The sequence below is a fragment of the Quercus lobata genome, chromosome 1 (assembly GCF_001633185.2).
Source record: "Quercus lobata isolate SW786 chromosome 1, ValleyOak3.0 Primary Assembly, whole genome shotgun sequence".
In the NCBI taxonomy this organism is placed as follows: Eukaryota; Viridiplantae; Streptophyta; class Magnoliopsida; order Fagales; family Fagaceae; genus Quercus; species Quercus lobata.
Genome location: NC_044904.1, coordinates 29,008,630 through 29,034,470, shown reverse-complemented (window position 1 = coordinate 29,034,470; position 25,841 = coordinate 29,008,630). Strand labels below are relative to the sequence as shown.

General features: G+C 37.9%; 2 protein-coding genes across 2 annotated transcripts; one reads left to right on the top strand and one right to left on the bottom strand.

Moving 5' to 3' along the window:
* Positions 1 to 17,663: 17,663 nt before the first annotated feature.
* LOC115985932 (proliferating cell nuclear antigen) lies at positions 17,664 to 20,117 on the top strand. The gene is made up of 4 exons (XM_031108817.1): positions 17,664 to 18,245; positions 18,883 to 19,035; positions 19,285 to 19,382; positions 19,552 to 20,117. Exons 1-4 carry the CDS (start codon positions 17,927 to 17,929, stop codon positions 19,780 to 19,782), a joined length of 801 nt encoding a protein of 266 aa, XP_030964677.1. The 5' UTR covers positions 17,664 to 17,926; the 3' UTR covers positions 19,783 to 20,117.
* A 324-nt stretch (positions 20,118 to 20,441) lies between these two features.
* LOC115985922 (probable sugar phosphate/phosphate translocator At3g11320) lies at positions 20,442 to 24,964 on the bottom strand. Its single transcript, XM_031108812.1, has 4 exons — positions 24,409 to 24,964; positions 22,969 to 23,072; positions 22,565 to 22,793; positions 20,442 to 20,988 (listed from the first exon to the last, which is right to left on the bottom strand). The coding sequence occupies exons 1-4, from the start codon at positions 24,847 to 24,849 to the stop codon at positions 20,842 to 20,844; spliced, it is 921 nt and encodes a 306-aa protein (XP_030964672.1). The 5' UTR covers positions 24,850 to 24,964; the 3' UTR covers positions 20,442 to 20,841.
* Positions 24,965 to 25,841: the final 877 nt, after the last annotated feature.

Genomic DNA, 25,841 nt, shown 5'->3' with positions numbered 1-25,841 from the left:
AATAAAATTATGGGGTGTTACAAGGAGTGTGGCTAGTAGTAGTTCTGCACCCCTACCTTTGCAGGATGAAGAAATGGCATTAAGAATCCAGCAAGATGACAAGGTCCATTCCTTTCTTAAAGGGATAGGCCTCAGACCATTGGGTAAGAGGCCATTGTGCTTGAATCGGAACTGGTTTCAAAGTTAGAGCCATCTAAGGAGTCAGAGGCTATTATGCTCGAATTGGAACTGGCCCGAAAGCCCCTGCGCCTTCTTCTTCACCTTGGAATGTCCCCCATAAAGGCGTGATAGGACTCATCTTTAGCATCTTCTTTGGCTTTTGCCCGAAACTTTTCAGAATCTACTTCTTCTTCCTCTTCTTCTTCATCACTCTCTTCCTAAGGTTTGGCTTCCCCAACTTTAGAAATGAAAACTTGGGGAGGGAGGGGAAAGATGGGAAAAGGGAGAGGAGAAGGAAAGGGAATGGGATTTGGGATCAATATTTAGCTTATGTGTCACTAGCTTAGGATTCAAGCCTGGCATTTCTTCAAAATTCCAAGCAAAAACATCTTTGTATTCCTTCAACAAAGCTACCAGCTTTCTCCTTTCTCCCTCTGGTAGGCTTTTGCTTATCTTGACCAAACTTTCTTCTCCTTCATCATTCAAGTTAACCTTAATGAGTTCTTCCTGAACATTCTTGACAACATCATTCATACATTCAGAGGCTTCCCTCAAGGGTTTTTCGACTACATGCACCCCTTTTGGCTGTTGAGTAAGGCTAAAGGGGTTAGGACCACCATTCTCCTAACCCTTTTTCTCTGATCGTCAAAACTCGTATACCACCTTGCCATCAGGCTTGGTGATTCTCCTTATCTTAGAAGGCCTGTCAAGTTCTATGACTTCTTCATCATCTTCCTCCTCCCTCTCTACTACAGTGGCATTGAAAGGAAGGATCTTGTTTTCTCCTTCAGGTTCACACTCTTGGTACAGGGTTGTCTTTGCATGATGGAGTTCTACTCTATCATAAGGCATCCTGGTGTCCTTAATGGTCACAGGTCTACCTCTCCAAACAACCTTCACACATTGATGATTCATAGAAGCTACAACTTTATGTGCTTTGAGCTAAGGGCAGCCTAAAATAAAATGGTAAATAGTATCATCATCCATTACATGCATAAGAGTATATGCCCTGACAGGCCCTACCCTTAAATCCAAGGACAAATGCCCTAACATGTATTGCCGTAATGCTTCTATCCCTGCCACTTGAAGTGGCTCTCGAATGATTCTTTCTTGTGTAATACCCAAAACATCCAATGTTGGGAAAGGCAAGATATTGGTTGAAGCATTAGTACCAAGGCCCTCTTAATTTAAGAGGCTCCCAAGAAGGCAATGACATATAAGAGTCTCTCGCCATCAACTGCTTAGTTGGCTAAGTCCCTTGAGGAAAAAGTCACCGATTCCCTGGTTTCCTGATAAGCTACCTGCAATAAACTTCCCTTAGAAGTAGCCACTCCATGGCTTCTTTCCATCACTCAAGTCAAAGCTTGTGTTGCCTCCCTCCTAACAAATGGTCTAAGGCTTATCCCTTCAAGAAAGGAATGGACTTTGTCATCTTGTTGGATCCTTGATGCCATTTTTTCATCCTGCAAAGGTGGGCGTGCAAAACTACTATTAGCCACACTCCTAGCTTCTTCTTCCATAGGATCCTCATAGCCTATGAAAAAGGTTATAGTTACCTCAAGTCTGTGCGTCCTTTAGTCTATACGCTTTCCATTTTTAATGACCAAATCACCCTTGGCTGCCTTCTCATAGAAGATATTTCTTAGAGCGTAGCAATTTATGGTGTGGTGGTCACTTCTTTTGTAATACCTGCAGTAAAGTGCACCTCACTTTTTTTCCTTTATTGGCTCACGTTTGCATTCGGGCAAGACCACCACGCCATCCTTCACACGGGTATCTAGGATGCTATACAGCTCTTCTGCTGAGACAAAAAAAGGAGAAGGAATACTGCTTCTCTCCCTCTTCTTGCCTTTGGTAACCTTCTTTATTTCTTCTACCACAACTACTTCTATCTTTTTGCTCTCCCACTTCCAAAAATGTTTAAGAGCACCAGTGATTTGTGAAGTTGAGCTCTTGGAAGGCTTTCTTACTAACATGCTGGTTCTTCTAGAAGCCTCTACCAGCCATGTGAAACTTGGGATCTGCAAGTTCTCCAAATAAGGACGGTATTCATAGAACATACTAGCAATACAGATATCCACCAGTCTTTCATCCTCCACTAGGTCATAACATATCAAAGGTCCCTAAATCTACGAATGTAGTCCAGTAACCCCTTATAGATCCTCTGCCTCTCCTGGTGCAAATCTGATAAAGTAAGCTTTTCATCCAAAGTAAGGAATTTTTTCATGAACTAAGTAGCCATATCATTCCAGCTTAAGACCAACCCTGATAAAAGGCTAGTGTACCAAGTAAAAGCCCGACCTTCTAGGGATTTAGAAAACCCCCTGAGTCTCAACTCATGGTCATGAAAGTGAGCTGTCAAAGCATCTTTATACCTTCTGATATGCTCTTTGGCATTCCTAATCATACCATCATATTTAGGGAAGATAAGAGGTGTGTAGTTAGTGGCATAAGGCTTTCTAGCCATCTCCTTAGGATAAGAAGGTCTTGTATCAAAGTAAGCAGAACTCTCCACCTTTCTAGCCCCAAATAAAATGGCTACAACATCCTCCCTAGTTAATTAAGGAGATGCTTGAGACTCAGTGGGCTATTGTGGTGCCCTCTACTCTTGGTTTAGAGGTGGAACAAGATTCGACCTTTGGGTCTCTCCCTAAGGTGGTTGGCCTTCTTATGGGGTCTGAGGAATGGATGTCCTCTAGCGCAAAGATTGAAACTCTGCCCACATAATGGCTTGAGAACGTTGGAGATCCTCTATAGCTACCATGATATCTTAGTTGCTAGGTTCTCTAACCTTTTTAGAGGACTTTGTACCCTCAGTGTGCATGGAAATATGATCCACGCTTGCTTCGTCCTATCACTCTTCAGCTGAACCTGTCTATGACATTCCGTTCTTCTTTCTCAAAGGAATTGAAAAGCCAAAGAGAAAGATAAGCGGAGATATAACAAAGACAGAATAACCTAAATATAACAAAGGGAAAGTAACCAAAAATTCTCTCTAGTGAAGTCTCCAAGGATGTACTTGTAAGTTAGACTATCAAGCTTAATGAAAGAGAATGAGTGATGGATCTAACAGTACATTTAAGTGAAAAAGCTCAAGAACAATAAAAATGAGAACTTTAACACTTTAACATCTAAAAAATGTAAAGGCAAAACAAGTAAAGTAAAGAAGGTGGAACATACGTGGAAAACCCTTTGAAAGGGATGAAAAACCATAGGTGAGTGAAGGGAAGAATGTCCCTCATTCTTTAAAGCTCTCTATTATGTGAAAGTTAAGGTTTTTACATAATGGTGATGTTCTTCCCCAAGAAAGCCTCATTTTCCCTTACTTTCCTATCTAGACTTCTACCTTTTCTCTTTATCTTTCTTGCCTCTTACCCTAATTGCTCAGCAATATGTTCCTCTTGTAGTACATGGAATGTTGTTAGGTACATAAGGGCAGTGTCAAGCCCTGATTCCCTCATTTTAAACCCTAATACAACTATTGTACTATAGTAACTATACTACAACTGGAGAAGAAAGAAGGTACACCAATGTTAGGGTAGTGGGATGGAGGGCGACTTTGCTACAAGGTGGGGGGCAAACCATATACAAGGAAAGGGACATCAGAGATGCTAAGAGTGATGCACGTGTCCTTAGCAGTGGTCCAATAGAAGCTCAGCCAATAAGGGGTGTTCTATAGCTTCTGACCATAAGGGGTCGCTATTTCCCTTTTACGCTAATGTTGGGTGTCCATGCCAAGTGCATATCTCACTCTTCCCCAAGATGGTCACGCCATTGGCACAAGCCAAAGATGCTCTCTCTCAGCCAACATTCCCTTTCCTTTCCTCACAAATGGCCCACATGTAAGGGTCTGAATCCAACCATGTCAGAATTCACACTTGCCTTGGTTGGTGTAACATACATTGTGTGAGTTGTAAAATGGGTTGTCAAAATAGATAAAGTAACTTTTTTTTTGTTGTAAAGTATATAGTTTTTAAAAAACAAGGATGTGAACAAGTCATGGCCCACATAACACTTAATATACAAGTATGTTGGTTTAATATAAACATGATTCATTTCAACTTATTTAATAAACATTTATTAGGTTAATACATAAATAACTCATTTACCCCCTTAAATAATGACAACAAAATAAATATTTTATTTATCATTATAACCATATAAAGTATTTGAATTACACAATTGTATATTTAAATGTGGAGTGTTTGAATTGGATCAATTGGGTTGATTGCGGATCAAGTAAGTAATGTTGAATTAACCTACTTATTAATCTTGTCAAAGTGGGCCCATTTATACTAAATATTAATCCACAAAAACCATGTTTTGTGTTCGCAGCTATGTCAAATATTGCCACCCTTAACTTGTCAAAAGTTTTTTGTTTATGTACAAATTTTTTAAATATAGTTTTTTAGGGAGAAATGCTAAATCCACAATAATTTCACAACAAATCTTATGCGGCAAACTATTATTAATAGATAAAGAAAAATAATATTAGTGGTGGATCGAGTTTAAAACTAATAATAACCTGATATTTAAGATCTGTTATGAAAATATTGTAGAAGTGGCATTGCTATTTTTTAGACTATTTATTAACCAATTATTTTTCAAAGCAAAACATGCCAATAAAATTAAATTATACAAAACCGACACAAAAGTACCAAGAAATAACCCTCATAGAGAAACCAACCATAACTAGCAAAAAATCAAATGTGTTAAATATTAGGTGTGTATGAGTAAATGCAAAATTAGGTTTTTTGAAATGCATTTAAAATCCATATTTGATGGGATTAAAGTAGTACTACATTTAGAAGAAAAATTAAAGATGTCAAAAGAGGAAGAAACAAAATTCATATTATCTGTGGCTATTGTAATATGGATAACATAGAATCACATCATAAGGCAAAATGCAAGGGAAGTTCTTCTTTTTTTTTTTTTGAGAAAGCAAGGGAAGTTCTTAATCCTATACTCATTAGTAATCAAATTAATAAAATATACAATGATCATTCAATGAGAGCATTCCCATCAAAGCTTTCAAAAATTTTAGCATTTAACATCTCAAAAAGCCACTTTATCAATTTTAACAACTCATTTTACAATATACCTAACATCAAATGTTCTATTTTTAACATACAACACATTCAAATGTTCTATTTTTAACATACAACACATTCAAATAATATAAACAATACAAAAGAATAATATATCCCACAACAATATACAATACCCATATCCGGCCACAACCTCAACCACAGCAACCACACCTCAGCCACGGCCAACCACTGTCATAGCCGCGGTTAGCCACTATCACACCCACAACCACCATAATCACAACAAATTGTAACCCACCATATCCAAAAAAACCCACACCCAGCACCCAAAGCCACCCCATCTCTCAACCACCTTGATTATCCCACACCCAGCACCCAAAGCCACCCCGATCAACCCACGAACCCAACCACCGAAATCAAAAACCCACCAAAATCAATCAAAACCACTGAAATGAAAACTCACCGATATCAAAATCACAAAACCCACTACAGCCCAACCATCGCAACCTAGCCACTGCAACCTAGCCACACCGAAATCAACCCATGATCCATAAACCACCGCAGAGACCCATGATCCATGAACCACTGTAGAAACTTACGATCCACCAAAAACCACCGCAACCAAACCACACCCAACATCACATCCTGGCCACACCCGAGGCCCACAAACTCGAGATGTAGATAGAAGGGGAAACAGAGAGGCAGAGAGAAAGTGAAAGAGAGAGGGGACGAAGGGGACGAAGAGCACGAGAGAGAAAGAGAGAGAGAGAGCGAAAAGGAAAGAAAGAAAATAATAATAAAATAGTAGTAGCTTGCTACAATGAGGTGTTAGTAATAGAACCTCATTGTAGCAAGTTGCTAAAATTTTTAAGATTTGACACCCTTGATAATGATGGGATTTTATGATTTGAGGTGTTAAAAATGCTAAAAAATAGCATTTAGCATTTTTAACACCTTTGATGAGAATGCTCTAGTATGTAGGAGACATTAACCCTAGATATATAGCACTTGGGACCCTTCTATCCCTTTTGTTGTGAAGGTAAATTTTGGTGCTATTATCAGTGAAAGAGATCATGTATAGTAACAATGGCCGTACATCATAAAATGAGAGATCATCATCGCATGGACATAATTAACGTACCAAGGCCCTCTAAAAGTAGAAGTCAGGAGGTAATTCCAACTAGCATGCATTTGGGAGAGAATATCATTAGTTAGTATGTGTTAGAAACAATTCAGTAAAATAGCATCTCAAGTCTCTTAGACTCGAGTTCATTGTAGCAACTCGAGCCTAAAAGACTCGATTTCTATATGCTGGCATAGTTGAGGTGGAGTCTGAAATCTACGTGGAACTCGAGTTTTAGACACTCGAGTTCCATTTTCTCTTCAATCCCTGCAGAACTCAAGTTTTAGACACTCGAGTTCTGTTTTTTCCTTCTCTGTTTTTCCCTTCGCCTTGTTCCCCAACGATTTCTCTAACTCTCAAAACCCCAAACCCACTTCCAAAGACAACAAACCCATAAAAGAAAAACAAAACCAAGCAACAATACCAGACAGGAACATCAAAACCAAGCGCGCTCCGGTGTCGAGATCAACAAACCCAAGCTTAGGGAGTTGCTCCGGTGCCGAGATCAACAAACTCAAGCTTAGGGAGCTGCTTCAGTGCCTAGATCATGATTTTTGGGTTTGGGTTTTTACTCCGGTGCCAAGATATTATGAATCCGTGGTTTGGGTTGTTGCTCCGATGCCAAGATTTGATGAATCCGTGGGTGAGGTATAAGGAGAAAAGGAAGAACAAGGAGAACAAAGGAAGAAATGAGAAAATGAAGAAAGGGAAATCGAGTGTCTAAAACTTGAGTTCTACGTGGTTTCACGTGGAAAATTATCCATGTTAGGTATTTTCCAGCTCTGGAAATCGAGGATTTAAGACTTGAGTTCCACCCTAAACTTGAGTTTTTAAAACTTGAGATGCTATTTTTCAACTTTGTTTTGCCAACGTGCCTACTAATGAAATTCTAAGAAATTTAAAGTTAAATGAAAAAAAAAAAAAAAAAATTCTTGAAGTCAGGGTAACACAATTATTAGCACCAGAGCTACAAAATTGGGATTCAAGTATGTAATTTGCAAAGAGACGCTATTAATGTCATCACAACACAACAAAACTCCACGTACTATACTCACTATGCAATTAACACATATTGTTGATGACACCAACTTGTGTTTGAACTCTTTCTCTAAATATTTTAAAAATCATATTTTTAGGGAAGTTAATTTCATCGCCCATAACATATCATCCATCCAAGACTCGAACCCAACAAAACCGTCCAACTCAAAGTGAACTAAACCGAAAATCGATTGATCCGATCATTGATTCAGTTGGCGGCAAGTCTCCACTTCTGAAAACCAATTATATTAGTTATAGTGGTGCTTTTCTTGTTATGCAACTTGACCCTAATTGAAACACCATTCACAGTCGTTGCTCTCATCCTTGAAAGCCATTATCCTTCACAAATATGGCAAGATCTACACTATCTATATGGAGATCATGACCAAATTCGACGAGATCTCGTAAGTCTTCATTGGAAATTGAAACTTTACCACCAAGCATGAGGCAATCTCGATTGATTTGACCATCAAAACAATTGAACCATGGCATTTGATGATCCATATGCCCCTCAATCAATGAAAAGTTGTGCAATTCTAAACCCGACTTGATTTGGTTGGTTATTAGGAGGTTGACCCCAAACACGATTTTGACCAACTTGTGGATCATATTATCGATTGAAATGAGATATTAGTAAAATTTGAATAAAAAATTTTGTATATATATTTATTAAATTTGTATCTCAAAAAGAGAGAAAAATAGTTTTAAAATAAACAACTATAATATAGTAAGTTAAACATCCGCTTTTTAATAAATATTTGAATATATAAAATTATTTAAATTATTATATAAACCGTAGTTATAAAAATGGTATTACAATGTGGATAATACTTGCTCTCAATTTGATGGATCTATTTGTTTATCAGTTGGATTCAAGCTATTTGACAATTAAAAATATCAATTGAGTTAATAGGAATGCACAACACTCACATCAGTGGGTGTATAATAGAAAAAATATGTAAAATTTACACAATTTTATTTAAAACGGACTCATATCAAATAGTGTAAAAGTGTGTAAATATACAAATTAAATATAGTAATGGTATATGTGGGGTTATTTCCTGCCATTAGCAGTTTGTCCGCTTTGGGGAGCCAAGCCCGCACGGTTTTGTTCTCAGTACCAAGTGTGGGGTTTAGGATTTTTGGGGTGCTTTGACCCTGTGACACCCTAGTCCCACATCGGCAAGAGATGCGCCCCACTCATGGTTTATAAGCCCTTGGAGTCAAGAAGTGAAATTCTAGAGACTACAGGGAGTCCCTTTCTTCCATGGAAAGTTAATGCCAACCTTACTGCTCCAAAGTGGAGGTGTGTGTATCCCTGTTTCTGCCATGGAATTATAAACTCTCTAGGAAGTGCAAGGGTAATGAAGTTTTCTGTTTCACTAGCTGGAATTAACCAGTTTCCATAATCTTCTTACACCCTCTATTTCAGTCATCCCTCTGTTTTCTGTCTCTTCCTTTCCCTTAGAATAATAGTTGGTATCAGAGCCATTTCATTGGTTTCCCCCTCCTTTGATTAGTATACTTTGATTATTGTCCTGATTAGTATGCTCTGTGATTTGCAGTTGCCACATTACGTGGATCCTCTGTCTTAATCACATCAGAACACTGGATTTGATAATCAAAGTAGAACACTGAGGAGTTTGTTTTCTTTGGAGAATCCTATTTGCCATAGTCTCTTTGGGGATGTTTAAGCCTGGAGTAGGTGTTTTAGTCCTGATAGGTCTTTGGTAAATAGTTCTTTTTATAGGAAACTATCATGGCAAGTTCATCTTCGGAAGTAATTGATACCACTAAACCTACTTTTGACCTTTCTCTTTGCAAGTCTACTACTAATAAGTTAGACTATTTGTATGAAATCTCCCATGTACCTGAAGATAGTAAAATCCCTATTACTGACTTTCCTATTGTAAATCCTTATACTGTGTTTGATAAACCTCAAGTCTCTTTCAAAAAATCCATAAAAAAATTGTTAGGTCCTTCTCAGTCTTCCACTGTTAAAGAATATGTCCAAGCTTCTAACCAGTATAACATTCCAGCTAGTGAAACAAAAAACTTCATTACCCTTGCACTTCATTACCCTTGCACTTCCTAGAGAGTTTATAATTCCATGGCAGAAATAGGAATACACACACCTCCAGTTTGGAGCAGTAAGGTTGGCATTAACTTTCCATGGAAGAAAGGGACTCCCTGTAGTCTCTAGAATTTCACTTCTTGACTCCAGATTTTTGGAATATCAAAATGCTGTCATAGGGACGGTCCAAACCGCTTTAAATGTGGGAACAATTTTTGTTACCCTTTTTCCTAACTTTAACATGTCTCTGAAGGACCCCCATCTTTGTGATGCTCTTAAAGTACAAGTCCAAATTACAGGAGCTTCTCAGGCGCAGGATACATTTGTTGCCACACTTCACTATCAGCTAGCTTATAGACTTCAGAATCATGCTTTTGACATGGCGGTTCCAGACATAGCCCAATCCAATGATGCGTTGCTGATTCAAGTTGATCCGGGAATGACACCCATGTGTACCTTTGTCCCAAGGCAACTCAACAAAGACCAGATGATGTCTCTTTTCCCAGAATCATGGATTACGAAATATGAGATGCTTCATCAAGCAACTAAACCAATCCAGTCTAAAGATCCTCTCTTTATCATAAAAGCAAATGGTGAAGTAGAAACAAAATTCTTGATGTCACCATCAAAGAAGAAGGATGTCACAGTTTTCCTAACTCAAATTGCTATGCTCCAACCAGTATCCTATGTTGGTGAAGAAGGACTTCAAATCAAAGCATTTCGAGAAGATGGAAAGCCTTGTTATGAAGGGAAATCACCCTCCGGTCACATATGGTGGAACGTTTGTGATTGTGTTGACTGCCAGAATGAAGAAGGCTTTGAAGAAGATTATTCCAAGAGAAAGAAAAAATCCTCCCAGCAAAAGCTCAAAGAAAGATATGAAGCAGGAGATCCAGAAGTTGACCTTCTAGGAGAGCCCTCTGGAAAGTTTGATTATTATGTCCTTTATCCTAGAACCAAGAAACAAATCTCTCCCTCTTCATCCAAAGAAGATCATAACCAAAACCAGAAACCTCCATTAATCCCATACTATCAGAAAGTCTTTCCCCAAACTTTAAAATGTCAACCTCTTCCCACTAAATCAACCCAGATATCAGAATTTTCCCCCTGTTACATGTTTAACCAAGCCTCCCCTTCCTATTCCCAGAACTTTCCTCCATTAGAAAATTTTGACCACCCTCAAACCAATACCAAACACGTCTGGAAAATAAAGAATCATGTTGGAACTAATTCTGATGGTACCAAGAAACAGGTCTCTTCGGCAGAAGCAGCATTAAACTAGCAAGTGGAGAATGCTGTAGCACAAAACAAAGTCCTTTCAAAAATCTTGGATAACCAGCAAAGGATGGCTGAAGCAGTCAATCATACCTTTTCATCTTCCAATTCTCTTATTGAAGATTTGAAGAAGAAAATCAAGGCAGTTGAACAAGAGTTGGCAATTATTGCTTCTACAGTCAAGGACTTGTCTGTCTCCTTCCCTCTTATTGGATAAAAAGAAAAAGAGAAAAAGCAATTGCTGCTACAACTCCAATTATGGAAGGATCACAGAAAAAAGCTACTCAGGCCCTCCCAATGCATGTCCAGATGCCCTACCAGCCTCGGCAATTATTGTATAAAGACCTCGCCATGCCCTTGACCTCACCGTTTTCACCAACTTCTCAAAACCTACAACCATTAGTCATGACACATCCTAATCATAATCCCTTTAAGCCAAGTGGAATTCTCCCCAGCATTATACATCCATTTCTACCTCAACCAGAATCACAAGTTAAACCCCAAAATGACTCTCCTTCCATGAAAAAGGACAAAGAACCAGTATACCAACTTCTAGACCCAACTATTGGTGCTTCCTCAAGACCTCCAGATATGAACATGTTAACTGTGGACCTTGAACCCCCAAACCCAATTTCGTCATTCCTTAAAACCCTCACCCTTAATGACTCTAGAGAGCCTTTTGTGCTCCCAGTAATTGAGGATTCTGACCTAGACTTGTCTGATCTTGACCTAGAAGAGGTGTTCATGACAAATAATGAACCAAAAGAGGAAGAGGAAGATGATGTTCTTCGCCCACCCCCACCGCCACCAATTTTTCCCCCACCACCATTTATCCCAGAATTCCAAACAAGGTTGGCTTACTTGCCAACTACAGATTCAAAACATTTGTTTACCCTCGATAATGCTCCTCCTTCCAGATGGCATGATGAGATCTTTAGCATGTATTCCCGATGTATTGCTGAACTGCAAGCCCCGAATGCCACTGTGCCCCAGATAATTGCTAAATTTGTGGCAAGAATTACAGGAAGGCTAATAGAGTGGTGGATCAATCTAGGAGAATACAGACAAAGACAAGCAGCCCAGTGCAACACGTTGGAAGATTTTTTCACAATTGTCCATAACGAATTTCTTGGCTCCGTAACTCATTACACGGAGGTAGCACGAGAAGAATTCCTTTTGATGAAATGCTGCTCATTTGAAAGAAAAGATTTGGAAAAGCATTTTGGCAGAATGTCAAGGAGATATTATTCTTTCAATGGTATGGATGATGTTAATGCCAAACATACTTTTCTTAACTCCCTTCCAGAACCATTGGGAGATGAAACTCTTCGCATGATGAATCTCCAAAAAATAACTCTATAACAAGCTTCCTTGGGAGAAATTTATCAACATCTGCTTATTGCTTTGGAAAAGCTCTGCAATCAGAGGAAATTTCTTTCCGAAATTGACAAGGTCCATAGCAAACTCAAAGACAATTGCAGGAGAAAAGATTTGCAGATAAAGTGCTATGAGAAAAATTGTGCTTGTCCACAGATTAAAAGGCATTATTTCAAAAAATATTTTGGAAAGAAAAGATATCATGCGGGAAAAAAGAAAAACACTTTCAGAAAGAAAAAATGGAAGTTTCTTAGGAGGAAGCAGTTTAAAGGAAAAACTTCGAAAGCTTGATTTGTATACGGGAAACCAGGCCATTTTGCTAAAAATTGCCCGAAAAGGGAAAAAGTAGCAAAGCTCCTTGAACAAGCCCAGATTCATGCAGAAGATATTCCTTTCTCGGACATAGAGTCACTCTTTTCCTTGGATGATGAATACTCCCCCCAAGCCTTGGCAGTCATGGCTTATTCTACCTCAGAAGAAGACTCAGAACTAGACAGTGAATATGATTCAGACCCAGAAATCCAAACCATCTACACATCCCAACCAATAATAGCTCCCTTGACCAACCCAACTCCTATAGCCCAAGTGCACCTTCTCCTTGATACATACTCTAGACCTATTCTGGTGATAGCCTTATATGATACAGGAGCAGCAGCAACAATCCTTCACCCCAGAATTTTACCTCAAGATTTTGGCTACCCCATCACCAGATGTTTAGAGCAGCCAATGGAGAAACATTCTTTATAACCCTAAAAAGTAAGCCTATCCTTATCAGAATCTTTCCAACCTTAACTATTAAACACCAAGTCCTTGGATCCCCTCTTACAGGCAGAGACCTTCTCATCGGATTTGATCTCCTTCATCAAATACCAAGTCTTAGATGGTCTTCAAAAGGACTCATGCACAAACAACACCTTCTTACTTGGACCCAAGTATCCCACTTGTTTACCGTGGACCCCTTTGACTCCTTAAAACTCCAGATTATCAGTGACTGTTGTGCAAACAGCCATTCTGAATTCCTCCTTAAAAATCCAAATCCTCTGTGGAAAAACCCAAAATTTTTCATATACCTTCCATTCAAGAAAAATGAAGATGTCAACCCTACAAGAGCCAGTCACAGAAGGATGAATCCAGAACATTTAGCCCTGGCCACTCAGGAACTATCTACTCTCCTAGCTAAAGGCCTTATTGAACCCACAACTTCTCCTTGGGCATGTGAAGCTTTCTATGTCAATAAGCATGCTGAGCAAGTTCGAGGTAAACTCAGATTGGTAATCAATTACTAGGATCTTAATCACTTTCTCGCAGATGACAAATGTCCCTTGCCAAACAAAAGTGCCCTTTTCCAGCATCTCTCAAATGCAAAAGTATTTTCAAAGTTTGATCTTAAAGCAGGATTTTGGCAGCTAGGCATCCATCCAGGAGAAAGATACAAGACAGCTTTTTGCATCCCAGACCACCATTACCAATGGACTGTCATGCCTTTTGGTCTTAAAAATGCCCCATCCCAATTCCAGAAAGCAATGGTAACATTGTTCCAGCCACTTTTAGCCAATGCATTAATCTATGTGGATGATATCCTTCTATTCTCAAAAGATGAAGAATCCCATGCCAACTTGGTCACTGAATTTTATAATTTAGTAAAATCCCAAGGAATAATGCTTTCAGAAAAGAAAATGGTCATAGGACAGTCTTCTATAGACTTTTTGGGAGTAAATATTTCAAATGGAAAGTATACTCTACAGCCTCACATAACGTCCTCTTTGGGTGAATTTCCAGACAAGCTCACAAACACTAAGCAAATACAACAGTTCCTTGGAATTGTAAATTACATGTCAGACTTCATTCCAAAAGTCTCCAGATACAGGAACTGTTTGGCTCAATTGTTGAAGAAATCTCCCCCAGAATGGAACTCTATTCACATAGAAGCGGTCCAACAATTGAAAAGGTTATCAGAAAAACTTCCTCCCTTATAGATTCTAGGACCAGGTAAACGGATTTTGCAGACAGATGCAAGTGATGAATATTGGGCAGTAGCTCTTTTTGAAAAAATTGATGGCAAAAGGAATATTTGTGGCTACAAAAGTGGTGCATTCAAGCCCTCAGAACTTCATTACCATTCTACTTTCAAAGAAATTCTTGCAGTCAAGCATGGAATTAAAAAATTCCAGTTCCATCTTCTTGGACATAATTTCTTAGTAGAAATGGACATGCCTTCCTTTCCCAAGATGCTCCAGTTCAAAAGGAAAATGCTCCCACATCCTCAGCTACTCAGATGGTCAAATTGGTTTTCACAATGGTCTTTTCAAATCAAGCACATTAAAGGTAAGGATAACCTTATCACTGATTACCTTTCCAGGAAACCTCCAGCCCTTAATACCACAATTATCCCTCCACCTTTATGTGTATATCCTATTACAGACCCATCCTCATCCTCAAGCCCTTCCTCTGCAAACCCTAATGATACCCTTAATATGATAGAAAACCTTCCCTCAAAAATAAAAGACCAAATCAAAACCTTGACCCTTGAAGCCAGAACTAAAAGAATTATTAAAACCCTCCATGATTACCTTAAAAAACACCAATGCCATTTCCTTGCTATTTTCCCTAATATAGACCAACCATGGAAAACCCCTTTTGCATTTTGGATAACCAATTGGACGGTTGCACATTACCTCTATATGTGGTACTTACTCAATGAATATTACTTGTGTCTTCATTTTGAACCAGAGTTCTACAACTATATTTTCCCTCAGGGAAACAAATATTTTCATAAATTCTGGTCTGAAATTTTGAAAAATGATGCTTATGATGGTGAATGGATAAAGTATCCTAAAACAGAACACCCCAAATTTGGCCACAAAGTCACTTCAGCATGTTTGGTTGCCAAACTTCATTCTAAAAATAACGTTCGAGCACAAGGAATTTTCCACCCTACTGAGATGTATTGGGTCACCAATTCAGATGGAAGTCTCCACACACATTTGGATGTCTCTTAGGTATCTTGTTATCATGCTCTTACCATGGCAGAATCCCTTAATAAGGGTATTTTCCCTGAAATAATTTCAGCTGGCCCGGATGTTTGTAAGCAACAATGGCCATATGAAGATCATTGGGAAATGCCAAATCCTCTTATTGGATATGATGACCCTCAATATCATAATCATGATCCTGATGAAGATGCTGATGAAGAATGGTTCTAAGGAAGAGATGGATGGGACTAGATATCTTTAATAAATAAATAAAAAAAGATAGTCAAAAGTCTTAGAAACGTCTTCAGACGTAATGCTCCCAACAGCTCCCAACAGTACCATATCTCCTCCCTGTCAAAAAGATGCTTGAATAAGATCAACAATGCAGATATGCCCCTACCTCACTTGACACATGTTTGCCAGCCCAGCACTCAAGGTCTCTATTATTGTTCTTATCCCATGCCAAGCTTATCCGGAGGAAGATAAAAATCCAGCCATGCCACTATGATCTGGACACTTGTAAATCCATAAGGACAGCCCCTACTTATCCTGATATGAATATTGTACATTATTTGCAAGCTCTAAGGTCTATAAATAGGACTCTTGCAATTCTGAAGAGGCAAGAGTGAGTGAAGGAAAAGAAAAGAAAGCTCTTGTTGTAAAATGTATTTCAGTGTTTCTTATGTCTAATGTAAAAAAGTTGTTGAATCTAATAATATCCCTCAGTTTGTTGTATCTAGTGTTGTGCTCTATTCCACATTTCCATGTTGTCTTTTATATGTTCCTAGTAATCTACCTAATTAACCAGTTTCCATAATCTTCTTACACCCTCTATTTCAGTCATCCCTCTGTTTTCTGTCTCTGTCTCTTCCTTTCCCTTAGTGGTACACTCATGGTCGCTCCAAGGGCTTATAAACCATGAGTGGGGCGCATCTTTTGCTGATGTGAGACTAGAGTGTCATAGGGTCAAAGCACCCCAAAAATCCCAAACCCCACACTTGGTACGGAGAACAAAACCGTGCGGGCTTGGCTCTCCAAAGCGGACAAACTGCTAATGGCAGGAAATAACCCCACAGTATATATTTACACTTTTTTTTTCTAAAAAATGTATATTTACGCGGTTATTATAGCTATGTATCTATTATATTATTTGTGGGGCCTAACAATTCGTGGGCCATTCCCATTTATTCATTGGGGCCCAAGGCCCGAGTCGAGAAAGGTTATAACCCAGGATCATTAAAACAAATACAAAATGGCCTTGGGACACAGCCGAGGACGACTCAGTCCTCGGCATGTCCGAGATCCCATAAGAAGAAAGGGCAAAAATGGTACAGAAACAACTTGGGAAAAATCTAAAATATCTGCGCCAATAGAAAAGGGTATGCTGGAAAGAATAACGACCAGGGAAAGCTGTCTTTACTGCCATTCAATACCCTGCACCTGACAGAGCCATACTCTGCACCTGACAGAGCCATACTCTCCAGCTTTTACAACCACCCCCAACCATTCTGGGTATGGGCTGATGGGACAAGTATCAGTCTTGGAATATCGATCCTACACGTGGACGAAGGATAAAAAAACACAGGCTAGTATAAAAGGAGAAGAAAACAATCAGGACAAGGGGCTGGGAAAAATGGCCAAAAACCAGAGCCTCCTAGCCCGCCTCCAGGAGAAAGACTCTAGGGGTGAAGATAACTTAACCATGTATTGATATCACGAAAAACCCACCGCCTGGTGACTAGGGCCTTGCCTTTCAAACCCATGCTCTACAAATAATATTGTATGGGCCTTTTTACGTGCGAACCCAACACTATTACGGTTCGTTGCAAATCGCGTCCTTACATTATTAATTTCAAAATTTTATATTATTTTCACTTTTCAATTTTCTTCCTTAATGCTTTCTCTCTCCTCTTAGCGCTCACCACTCATCCTTATCTCTCTCTCTCCTTCAACTTCCTTCCTAGTTGGTCTTCTCCTTCACAACTGTCAAATTGTCCTCTAACTAAGAACTCGATTTTTTTCATGGTGGCACCAACTAGGCTAGATCTTTGATAAGTAGTTTGATTTTCGCTTTAGGGTGTGTATATATTGTGCGGTGCCAATCTTGTCCTCAAGGCGTCATACTCCTTGACTTTGTGTCTCTATTGGGCAGTATTGATAGATTTGTACAACTCTGAGTTTAATTTTCAATTTCAATAGGCCCATTTTTTTTTGATTTATTGTTGTGAAAATTTTGTTTCGTTAGCTAAACAAATGGGGTTTAATATTGGAGATGGTAAAGAATTTGATATGTTTGAGCCTAATTATCAAATGGGCATTGTTGATTTGGTTGGATTTAATTTGTTGTAGTTGTTTGCTAGAGGGAGCAACAAAACAAAAAAATAAAAAATAAAAAAAAGCTAATACATAATCTGATGTGAGTGCTTTGAAAAAATGATTATGTAAAATAGAAAAAATAGATTTTTATATTAAAATAAACAACAATTTTTAGTCGTTGAAAATGCACTAAAGTCTAACAACAACAATACAGTAATGTAAAAAAAAAGGGCCAAATCCCAAATTGAACTAGTTAAAAGTTGAAATTGGAGAAGGCAAAGACAAAGAACACTAGAATAGAACCGAACCCTAGGAATTCGAAAGAGTTTTTCCCAAAGTCAATGGCGGGAACGAAATTCCATTTCCAATCCCGCCAATAGAGTCGTACCAATTCATTTCAATTCCAATTCGTAACCGCTACCCGTTTATAAAACCGAACCGGTCGAACCGCACCCTTCACTTTCCCACTCAGACGCTCTCTGAAATCAAAAAAACCCTAGCCCTAGCCAAGAAGCACAAAGTCCCAAAGGAAAAAAAAGCGAAAATGTTGGAACTACGGCTAGTCCAGGGTTCGCTACTGAAGAAGGTTCTGGAGTCCGTAAAGGACCTTGTGAACGACGCAAACTTCGACTGCTCCGCCACTGGGTTCTCGCTCCAGGCCATGGATTCAAGCCACGTGGCGCTGGTGGCGTTGCTGCTTAGATCTGAGGGCTTTGAGCACTACCGCTGTGACCGTAACCTTTCCATGGGTATGAACCTTAACAACATGTCTAAGATGCTCAAGTGTGCTGGCAACGATGACATCATCACCATCAAGGCTGACGATGGCAGTGACACCGTCACTTTCATGTTTGAGAGCCCCAGTATGTACCCGCTTTTTTTTTAGTTTTAATTTTGTGATTTTCGATTTTCATTTGTGGGTTTTTGTTTTTTGTTCTGCTAATTCAAGTTGCTGTCTTAATTTTTTTCAAAAGAAGAATTTTTTTTTTTTGGTTGTGTGTTTGGTTGCAGTGAAAGTGAAAACTAAACTTGGGATACTCTTGTTGCTTGATTATTGTAAAATTATTCAGTTTGAAGCTAATTGAGCCTCTATGAATACCAAATACAGGACTTGAAATTTGTGTTTACACATACAACTGTTTTCATAACTTGTTGATGTAATAGACTGATAATTTTGAATACAATAATATGAGCACATCCAATTTCGCAAATTGTTATAGTGGTGGGGGAAAAAAGTAGTGGATTCGTGTAAAAGTGATGAGCAGAAAGTGTCTACTACTCACAATTGATTGTGTCCTAGATTTGTTCCTTTTATTATACAATAATCACAACCTGCCTCCTGAACAGTTGTGAAATTTGTGGTGTCATTGTTGTACTTGTATTGATTAACCTGAGATTTTGATTTCTACTTTTTATGTTTTATTTTTAACAATTTGTTGTGTGATGTATTTGACATGTGTTTGTTTGTTTTGTCTTCAATTGGGTATTGGATGATTAAAGCCCAAGATAAAATTGCTGATTTTGAGATGAAACTGATGGACATCGATAGCGAGCACCTTGGGATTCCAGAGGCAGAATACCATGCTATTGTTAGGATGCCTTCAGCTGAGTTTGCCAGGATTTGCAAAGATCTCAGCAGCATTGGTGACACTGGTACTACTGTGGTTTCCTTGTTGGATTTCATTTATGGTTTTGTTATCATTCAATTATCCGTGGTAGTTTTTTTATAATTGTGGAGTTGGCAAGTTTGTAACGGTAGACATGAAAGTAGTGTTAGTGGTAAACCCTTGTGACAATCAATAATAACTTCTCAATTTAGCAGTTGGTGAAAATTTTAGTGAGATCTATAGCATTATTCTTTGTGGAATTCTGTAAAAACTTTGGGTCAATTTTTGCTTGCAGTTGTCATTTCTGTGACTAAGGAAGGCGTGAAGTTCTCCACAAGGGGTGATATTGGAACTGCAAATATTGTTTGCAGGCAGAATACCACAGTAGACAAGGTATGAATATGATATTGAGGCATTGTTATTATTATCTGCCATCTATTGTTACAAGAAATAAAGCTTTAGCACTTGGGAAGTGGCTTGATGAAAATGTGTACTGCATTTTTAGTTCAATGCAATTTGGAACTTATAGTTGATGGGTTTTGTTGGTTTAAAATTTTTGCAGCCAGAAGAAGCAACAATTGTAGAGATGAATGAGCCAGTGTCATTGACATTTGCACTGAGGTACATGAACTCCTTTACAAAGGCAACCCCATTGTCAAACACAGTTACAATTAGCTTGTCTTCAGAGCTCCCTGTGGTGGTTGAATACAAGATTGCAGAGATGGGTTATATTAGATTTTACTTGGCTCCTAAGATAGAAGAGGATGAAGATGAGACAAAGCCTCAAGCTTAGGTGTTGTGCCAGCACACAACCGATTTTCCTTGTTCATGCAAATTGCTGTTTGTTTAAGATCATGTTGAGGATTTTTCTTATGCATTATCCTCGGTTTTCTTTGTGTTCAATTGTTTGGTAGTTTAGAAGAATTTGATAATTCTGGTAACTGATGAATTTATTTTTGTTGTGTTTTATAGTTAGGATGAACTTTGTCAGATGTATGTTAGTTTATACAATTTGTGGTTTCTAAAAATCGAGGAAAAAAAATTCAGAGACTTTCCACGAAAATGAACTTTAAAACTGAAGTGAGCTGTTAACTATTTGGCTGTAGTGATTTTTAATGTTCTTTTGTACTGCAGTACTCTTCAGTAGAAATCCCGCTTGCATGTCCGTAGAGTGCAGTGTTGAATGAAAGGACAAAGCTTTGGTCTATTGTTTTCGTGCACTGAATGAGCCGAGAGTAACTTGTGGTCAATTTTTTACATATGTCATGTCTGTATTGAGTCTAGTGCAATGAGAGCCAAACCCACATTAAAACCTTTTAGTACAAAACTTGTTATTGATAAAACAAGTTATCTATGGACTTTAATAAGGTTGAAAAGGGCTCATTACGTGCAGAATTGAAAATTCTCTGCAACTGGAAATCCAAATTAATTGTGCATAAAGAGAGAGCAATATGTGAAATTATCATCTATCATTAATTCATAAGTATATAATTATACAAAAGAATAAAAAATAAGTGCTTAATCCCAAAACGAAGGAAAAAAGATTTAAGTTAGAATCTTCTCTCACTTCTTCCAAAGGGTTCAGTAAAAATATAACCAGCACCTCATTTTGGGGGGGAAAATGGTTATAACATGACATATTATATCACAATTTATTGGAGATTCTTCTAATTTTGTGTTGCTTCACTTTGACAACCTACAGAGAACCTCTTTCTGCCTTCTGTAAAAGAATTTTAGATTGTGCAATCTATAGCATCTGCTGGACGAACATGTTTCTTCTTTTGAATTGAAGAAGCCTGCTGCTGCTGCCTAAGATATGAAATTCATATCTGTATGCTCAAGACAGGATGCCTCATCTACTCCGCTTCTTGGCTTCACTGTAGAGGACAACCCCAATGACTGTGAGGATGTACCCGAGCATCCCAATAACTGATACGGGATTCCTAAATATCAAAATTGAGATAACCACTGCAACAGCTCCTTTTGCATTTCCTAAAACCTGTAACAGCCAGCATATCTTAATCTTGATGAAGACATAGTATCCTCAAATTATGATATGAAATGCACAACCAGTAGTGGTGACTACATTTAGAAAGCTATGTTTTGGTCCCACTGTCCATGTCTCAAACCAATACTTTTTCTTTTACTTTTTCTTTTTTGAGAAGGGGGTGGGGAGGAGATGGTTAGCATTAATTTATTATGCAACTTTCAGAAGCTCCGGTACCTCTACATAATTCTCAATGTAGGATAAGAGAACTTTCGCAAGGAAAATGGTATAGAGTTTGGCTACAAATTTAACAGTGTCTAATTTGTTCCATTTGGACACATAGAACATTGTAACAAATAAGTGACATAAAGCACAAAATATGGAATTGGCAGGGTCCAATTTAATAAAAATCTTCTGCCTATTTTTTTCCCCCACCAATTAAGCAACTGTTCATGGTGTGAAAGCTCAAGTGAGTCTGTTAGGATCAAATCTTCTATAATTCGCAAGCTTACCTGAAATCACAATTTTCCACCACCCATATGACAGTGACACACACTTGTAAACAACACACGCATTAACGATCAGAGGCAGTGTATGTGAAACTATGTTAGAGATCTTTTATGAGATGCTTCGAATTCAAAAAGAGCATTTGGTTTTAGATAAACTTTTTTTCCCCTTCTCTCTCTCTCTCTCTCTCTCTCTCTCTCTCTCTCTCTCTCTCTCTCTCTCTCTCTCTCTCTCTCTCTCTCAGAGAAACAAACTCATCAAAATGACTCGGCTTATGGCACAAATTGGCATATAGATTGAATCATAGAAAGGATAATACATGAGACAATTGATGGTGTAAAGAACCTAACATTATCAGTAGCTCTCTAGATTTCCCAGTGTGCAAGCACAAATATTTTCAATCAAGAATTTTGCTTTTCAATGTATGCTTTTTTTTTTAAACTAGCATATCCACATGATTGATACATATACACATATACATATGTAGATGCATGTACATGTGCATACAGGCACATGTGTATTTTATGTTTGTAAGTGCATGCTTTGCATGTATTATCATATGTGTGCTTCAGACACTATGAAGCCCAATGAAGCACTCATCTCTCTGATAATTTCGCCCTCTAAAATCTAAAAATTACACTGGCAACCCAACTCTCATATCATGTATTAGGCACCATTCAAACTGATTACTTTTCTAGAAGAAGAAAAAAATGCATGCATTGTAGGGAAGAAAATTCATTGTGTACAGACTTGGGAAAACACAAACTGTAAGTGATGGTCATTTGTAGGTATGAAGACAGATGCAGCTTTAAAAACGAATCAGCAGACAGAAGCTCAACTAATTATATAAAAAAAATTTATTTTCTTCACATAAATTGATCTAGCTTTTTATAATTAAATCACTTTTCCTGCTTTCCTATTCTATTGAAATATTACATTCTAGTGCAGCAGGACCCCGGAAAATAAAGAGTTACTAGGAAGTTTGATAGGGAGGAATTGACAAAGGAAAATAAAAGTTAAACGCATGCTGCATACATCAATGAGTACAGAAAATTCCTAGCATTTGAATTGGGAGGAATACCTGGAGAGTCAATGCACTGGTGTGCTTTGTGACCAAGAAATTGGTCAAATTTACAAAATATGCTAGTGCAGAATTGAAGATCAGATACCACAATATCTTCACATCATCTCTTGCAAGTGCAATTGTGATCCCAACCACATTTTCTTCCATCACAAGTGCTGCAACAAGAAGGAATATAACAGCTACTGGAGCCATGTACATAAGGAGGTTCATAGAATTAAGCTTTTCCCTGGGAAATCAAAAAAAGAATTTCAGTGCTACCGGACCACTAGTTTAGAAAATAAGTTCAAATGCCAACTGATTAAGAATTAAGATAATGGCACTCATCCAATTGTAGATTTTTTTAAATAATAAATAGGCAAATGTTGAAACTTTTAGCTGGTAAGTATAGAGGTGTTCATTACGCTTCAGAAGATAGCAAAATCCCTTGAAGCACGGACTTGAGCGCCCGTGCTGCTGTAGCACCAACACACATTATAAATCCAAAGAGATGAAAACTTGGTTCCCCCTTCAGCCATGTAAGAAAAAAGAACATTAAGAGTGAGTAATTAAAACCATCATTCTGAATTTGAATTCGCAATTGCAATGGGAAAGCGACCTAGTAAACAAGTTGAAATGAACATTCAAAAAGGTTTTCACAAGCAACGGCAAGGGGGTTGGTCTGGTAGTTTTCCCGAAATCCATTAAGTCCTTTTTCGATAGGTATGAAATCTATGAAGTCCAGGGTTCAAAGTCTTAACCAGAATATTGGGGCCACCTCTAAGGATTCCCCCCCTATAATTACTTGGTGTGAGTCGAGTAGGGAGACTACACAACCGGGGAATAGTTAGGTGCTCGAAGAGTTCTGGACACTAATGTTAGAAAAAAAAAAAATCACAAGCAAGTTGAGAGATACTCTTAATTAATTAGTATAACTACTTTGGTTGGTGTCTTAAGCCTTAACAGACTTCCAACTTCCGATGAGTAACCAACAAGTGAAAGTATTATAAATTCATCACCAAACCTAAAAATGATAGAAACATTACTTATAATCTACCTAATCAAACGCCAATTCAAACTTGGGTCTTAACAGACTTCCAACTTCCGATGAGTAACCAACAAGTGAAAGTATTATAAATTCATCAACAAACCTAAAAATGATAGAAACATTGCTTATAATCTACCTAATCAAACGCCAATTCAAACTTGGGACAGTGAGGTTCAATTTTACCACTTCCAATCAAGGGGAACACCTCCCCCTCCAAAAAAATAAAATAAAATTTAAATGGAGGAACTCTTAATTAATATATGTATAACTACCGCAGTTGGTGACTTAAAAAACTTCCGATGACTCACTAACAAGTGAAATTATTATAAAGTCATCACCAAACCTAAAAATGACAGAAACATACTTATAATCTACCTAATCCAACACCAATTCAAAGTTTGGACAATGAGGTTTAGTTTTACCATTTCCAATCAAGGACCCTCCCTCCACTCAAAAAAGGAAAAAATAATAATAATTCAGAAAAAAATTAAAGTTCAATGAATAAACAAATCCTGAAGCAACACTTTCCTAATAAAACACAGAAAAAAAAAATCCCCTCATTTACTAACACCAAATAATTTACTGAAACGGATTCAAATTTCCTACCATTGAAAAACCCAATTCCTCAATTGAAATTATAAAAAAATTTAAAAAAAAAAAAGTCAATAAGCAAACCACCCACTTTTACGGACTCTAGAATTGAAATACTGAAAAAAGAAATACGATTAACTGAAACGAACTCAAATTGCTACCATTGAAAAACCCAATTCCCCAATTGAAAAAAGCAGAGGAATTTCTTTGTATCTTTATTACTTACCCCAGTGGCAATGATAACACCAGTGACAACAGGAACAAGAGTGAGATAGGTAAGCCAACTCTCCTTCTTCGAAGTCATGAAACAAGCAAACAGCGCAGTGAAAAACGGCGTGGTGGCCCCAACAGCCTGAGTAAACGACACTGGAAGATAGCGCAAGGACACGTTGCCGGCGACCACCGACAAGCAAAAGATAAGGCTGAGAGCCGAAATCTTGAGGAACTGGAGGCGAGAGCGCAAGGTCTGCAATGGAGCAAGCTTGAACCAGTTGATGGCAATGTAGCTGAAGAGAGAGCAAGCAAGCATGTGGCAGAGAGTGAGGAAGATTGGGTACCTGAACCCGTAATTGCTAAGCAAGTACTTGTTCAGTAATAGCACGCCTATGTTGGAGGAGTACCATGCTGTTACTAGTCCCAGCGTGAAGGATCTGCTTGAGACCTTCATGGGTTGGGTTTTTTTTGGTTTTGGATTTGGATTTGGAAGTGAAAATCGAATATTTTGGAACAAAAAGGCAATGTGGGTTCAGAGAGTTCTGATAGACACAGAGAAAGTTTATGAGGAGAGAGAATACGTGTGTGTATATATATATATATATATATTTTTATATATATATGTATGACACATAAAAAAAAGAAATTATTTTTTTAAAGGTATTGGAAGAGTTAGGCTTTATGCATCTATGAGGAGACAAGGAGGAGGTTGGGGGGTTTGAACTTTGAAGGTTTTGAGATACAGACATAGTAGGAGACTTGTTTGTTCTAATTTTCTTGGTTTTTTTTTTTTTTTAATAATAATTTTAAGAGAAGGGGTTTTGGATAACGGTGAATTGTATTTCAATTTTAGAATTATAAGGACAGACAGTGTCATCTACTTTCACCTGACCGACAGTTGCTAGGGATGTTTGGCAGTTAGGCAGTTGTGTTCGTAGTTTCCTTCAATTTTGGTTTATGTTCCCATATAATTCACCTTGACATTGACACACAAGAAATAAAGGATAAATAAATAGAGAGAATGGCCTGCTATTAACTATTTATCTCTATGGTTTGGTTAATGTGTCATCTTAGATCATACATTCACTATTTATTTTAAGAAAATTTTTATAAAAATTGAAAAAGTTAACAAAATAGTTAATTATTTTTTCGTTTTTCTATAAAAAAAATTTCTAAAATAGTTTACTAATATATGTCCCAAGGGCATACGTAAATAAATTTCTTTACTTATAACTCTTTCTTAAAAAAAAAAAAACCTATTTATCTATAACTCTATAAGATATCACATCGGAAATTGACATCAAAATTGATTTATGTTACCCCAGAGAGAGAGAGAGAGAGAGAGATATTAAAGTTGAGTTTGTCATTGTGTCCCCAAAACTTTCTCGTATCTTAATCTAGTCTTTAGATCAGTCCAATCTAAATTTTAGTGAATTGAATCCAGCC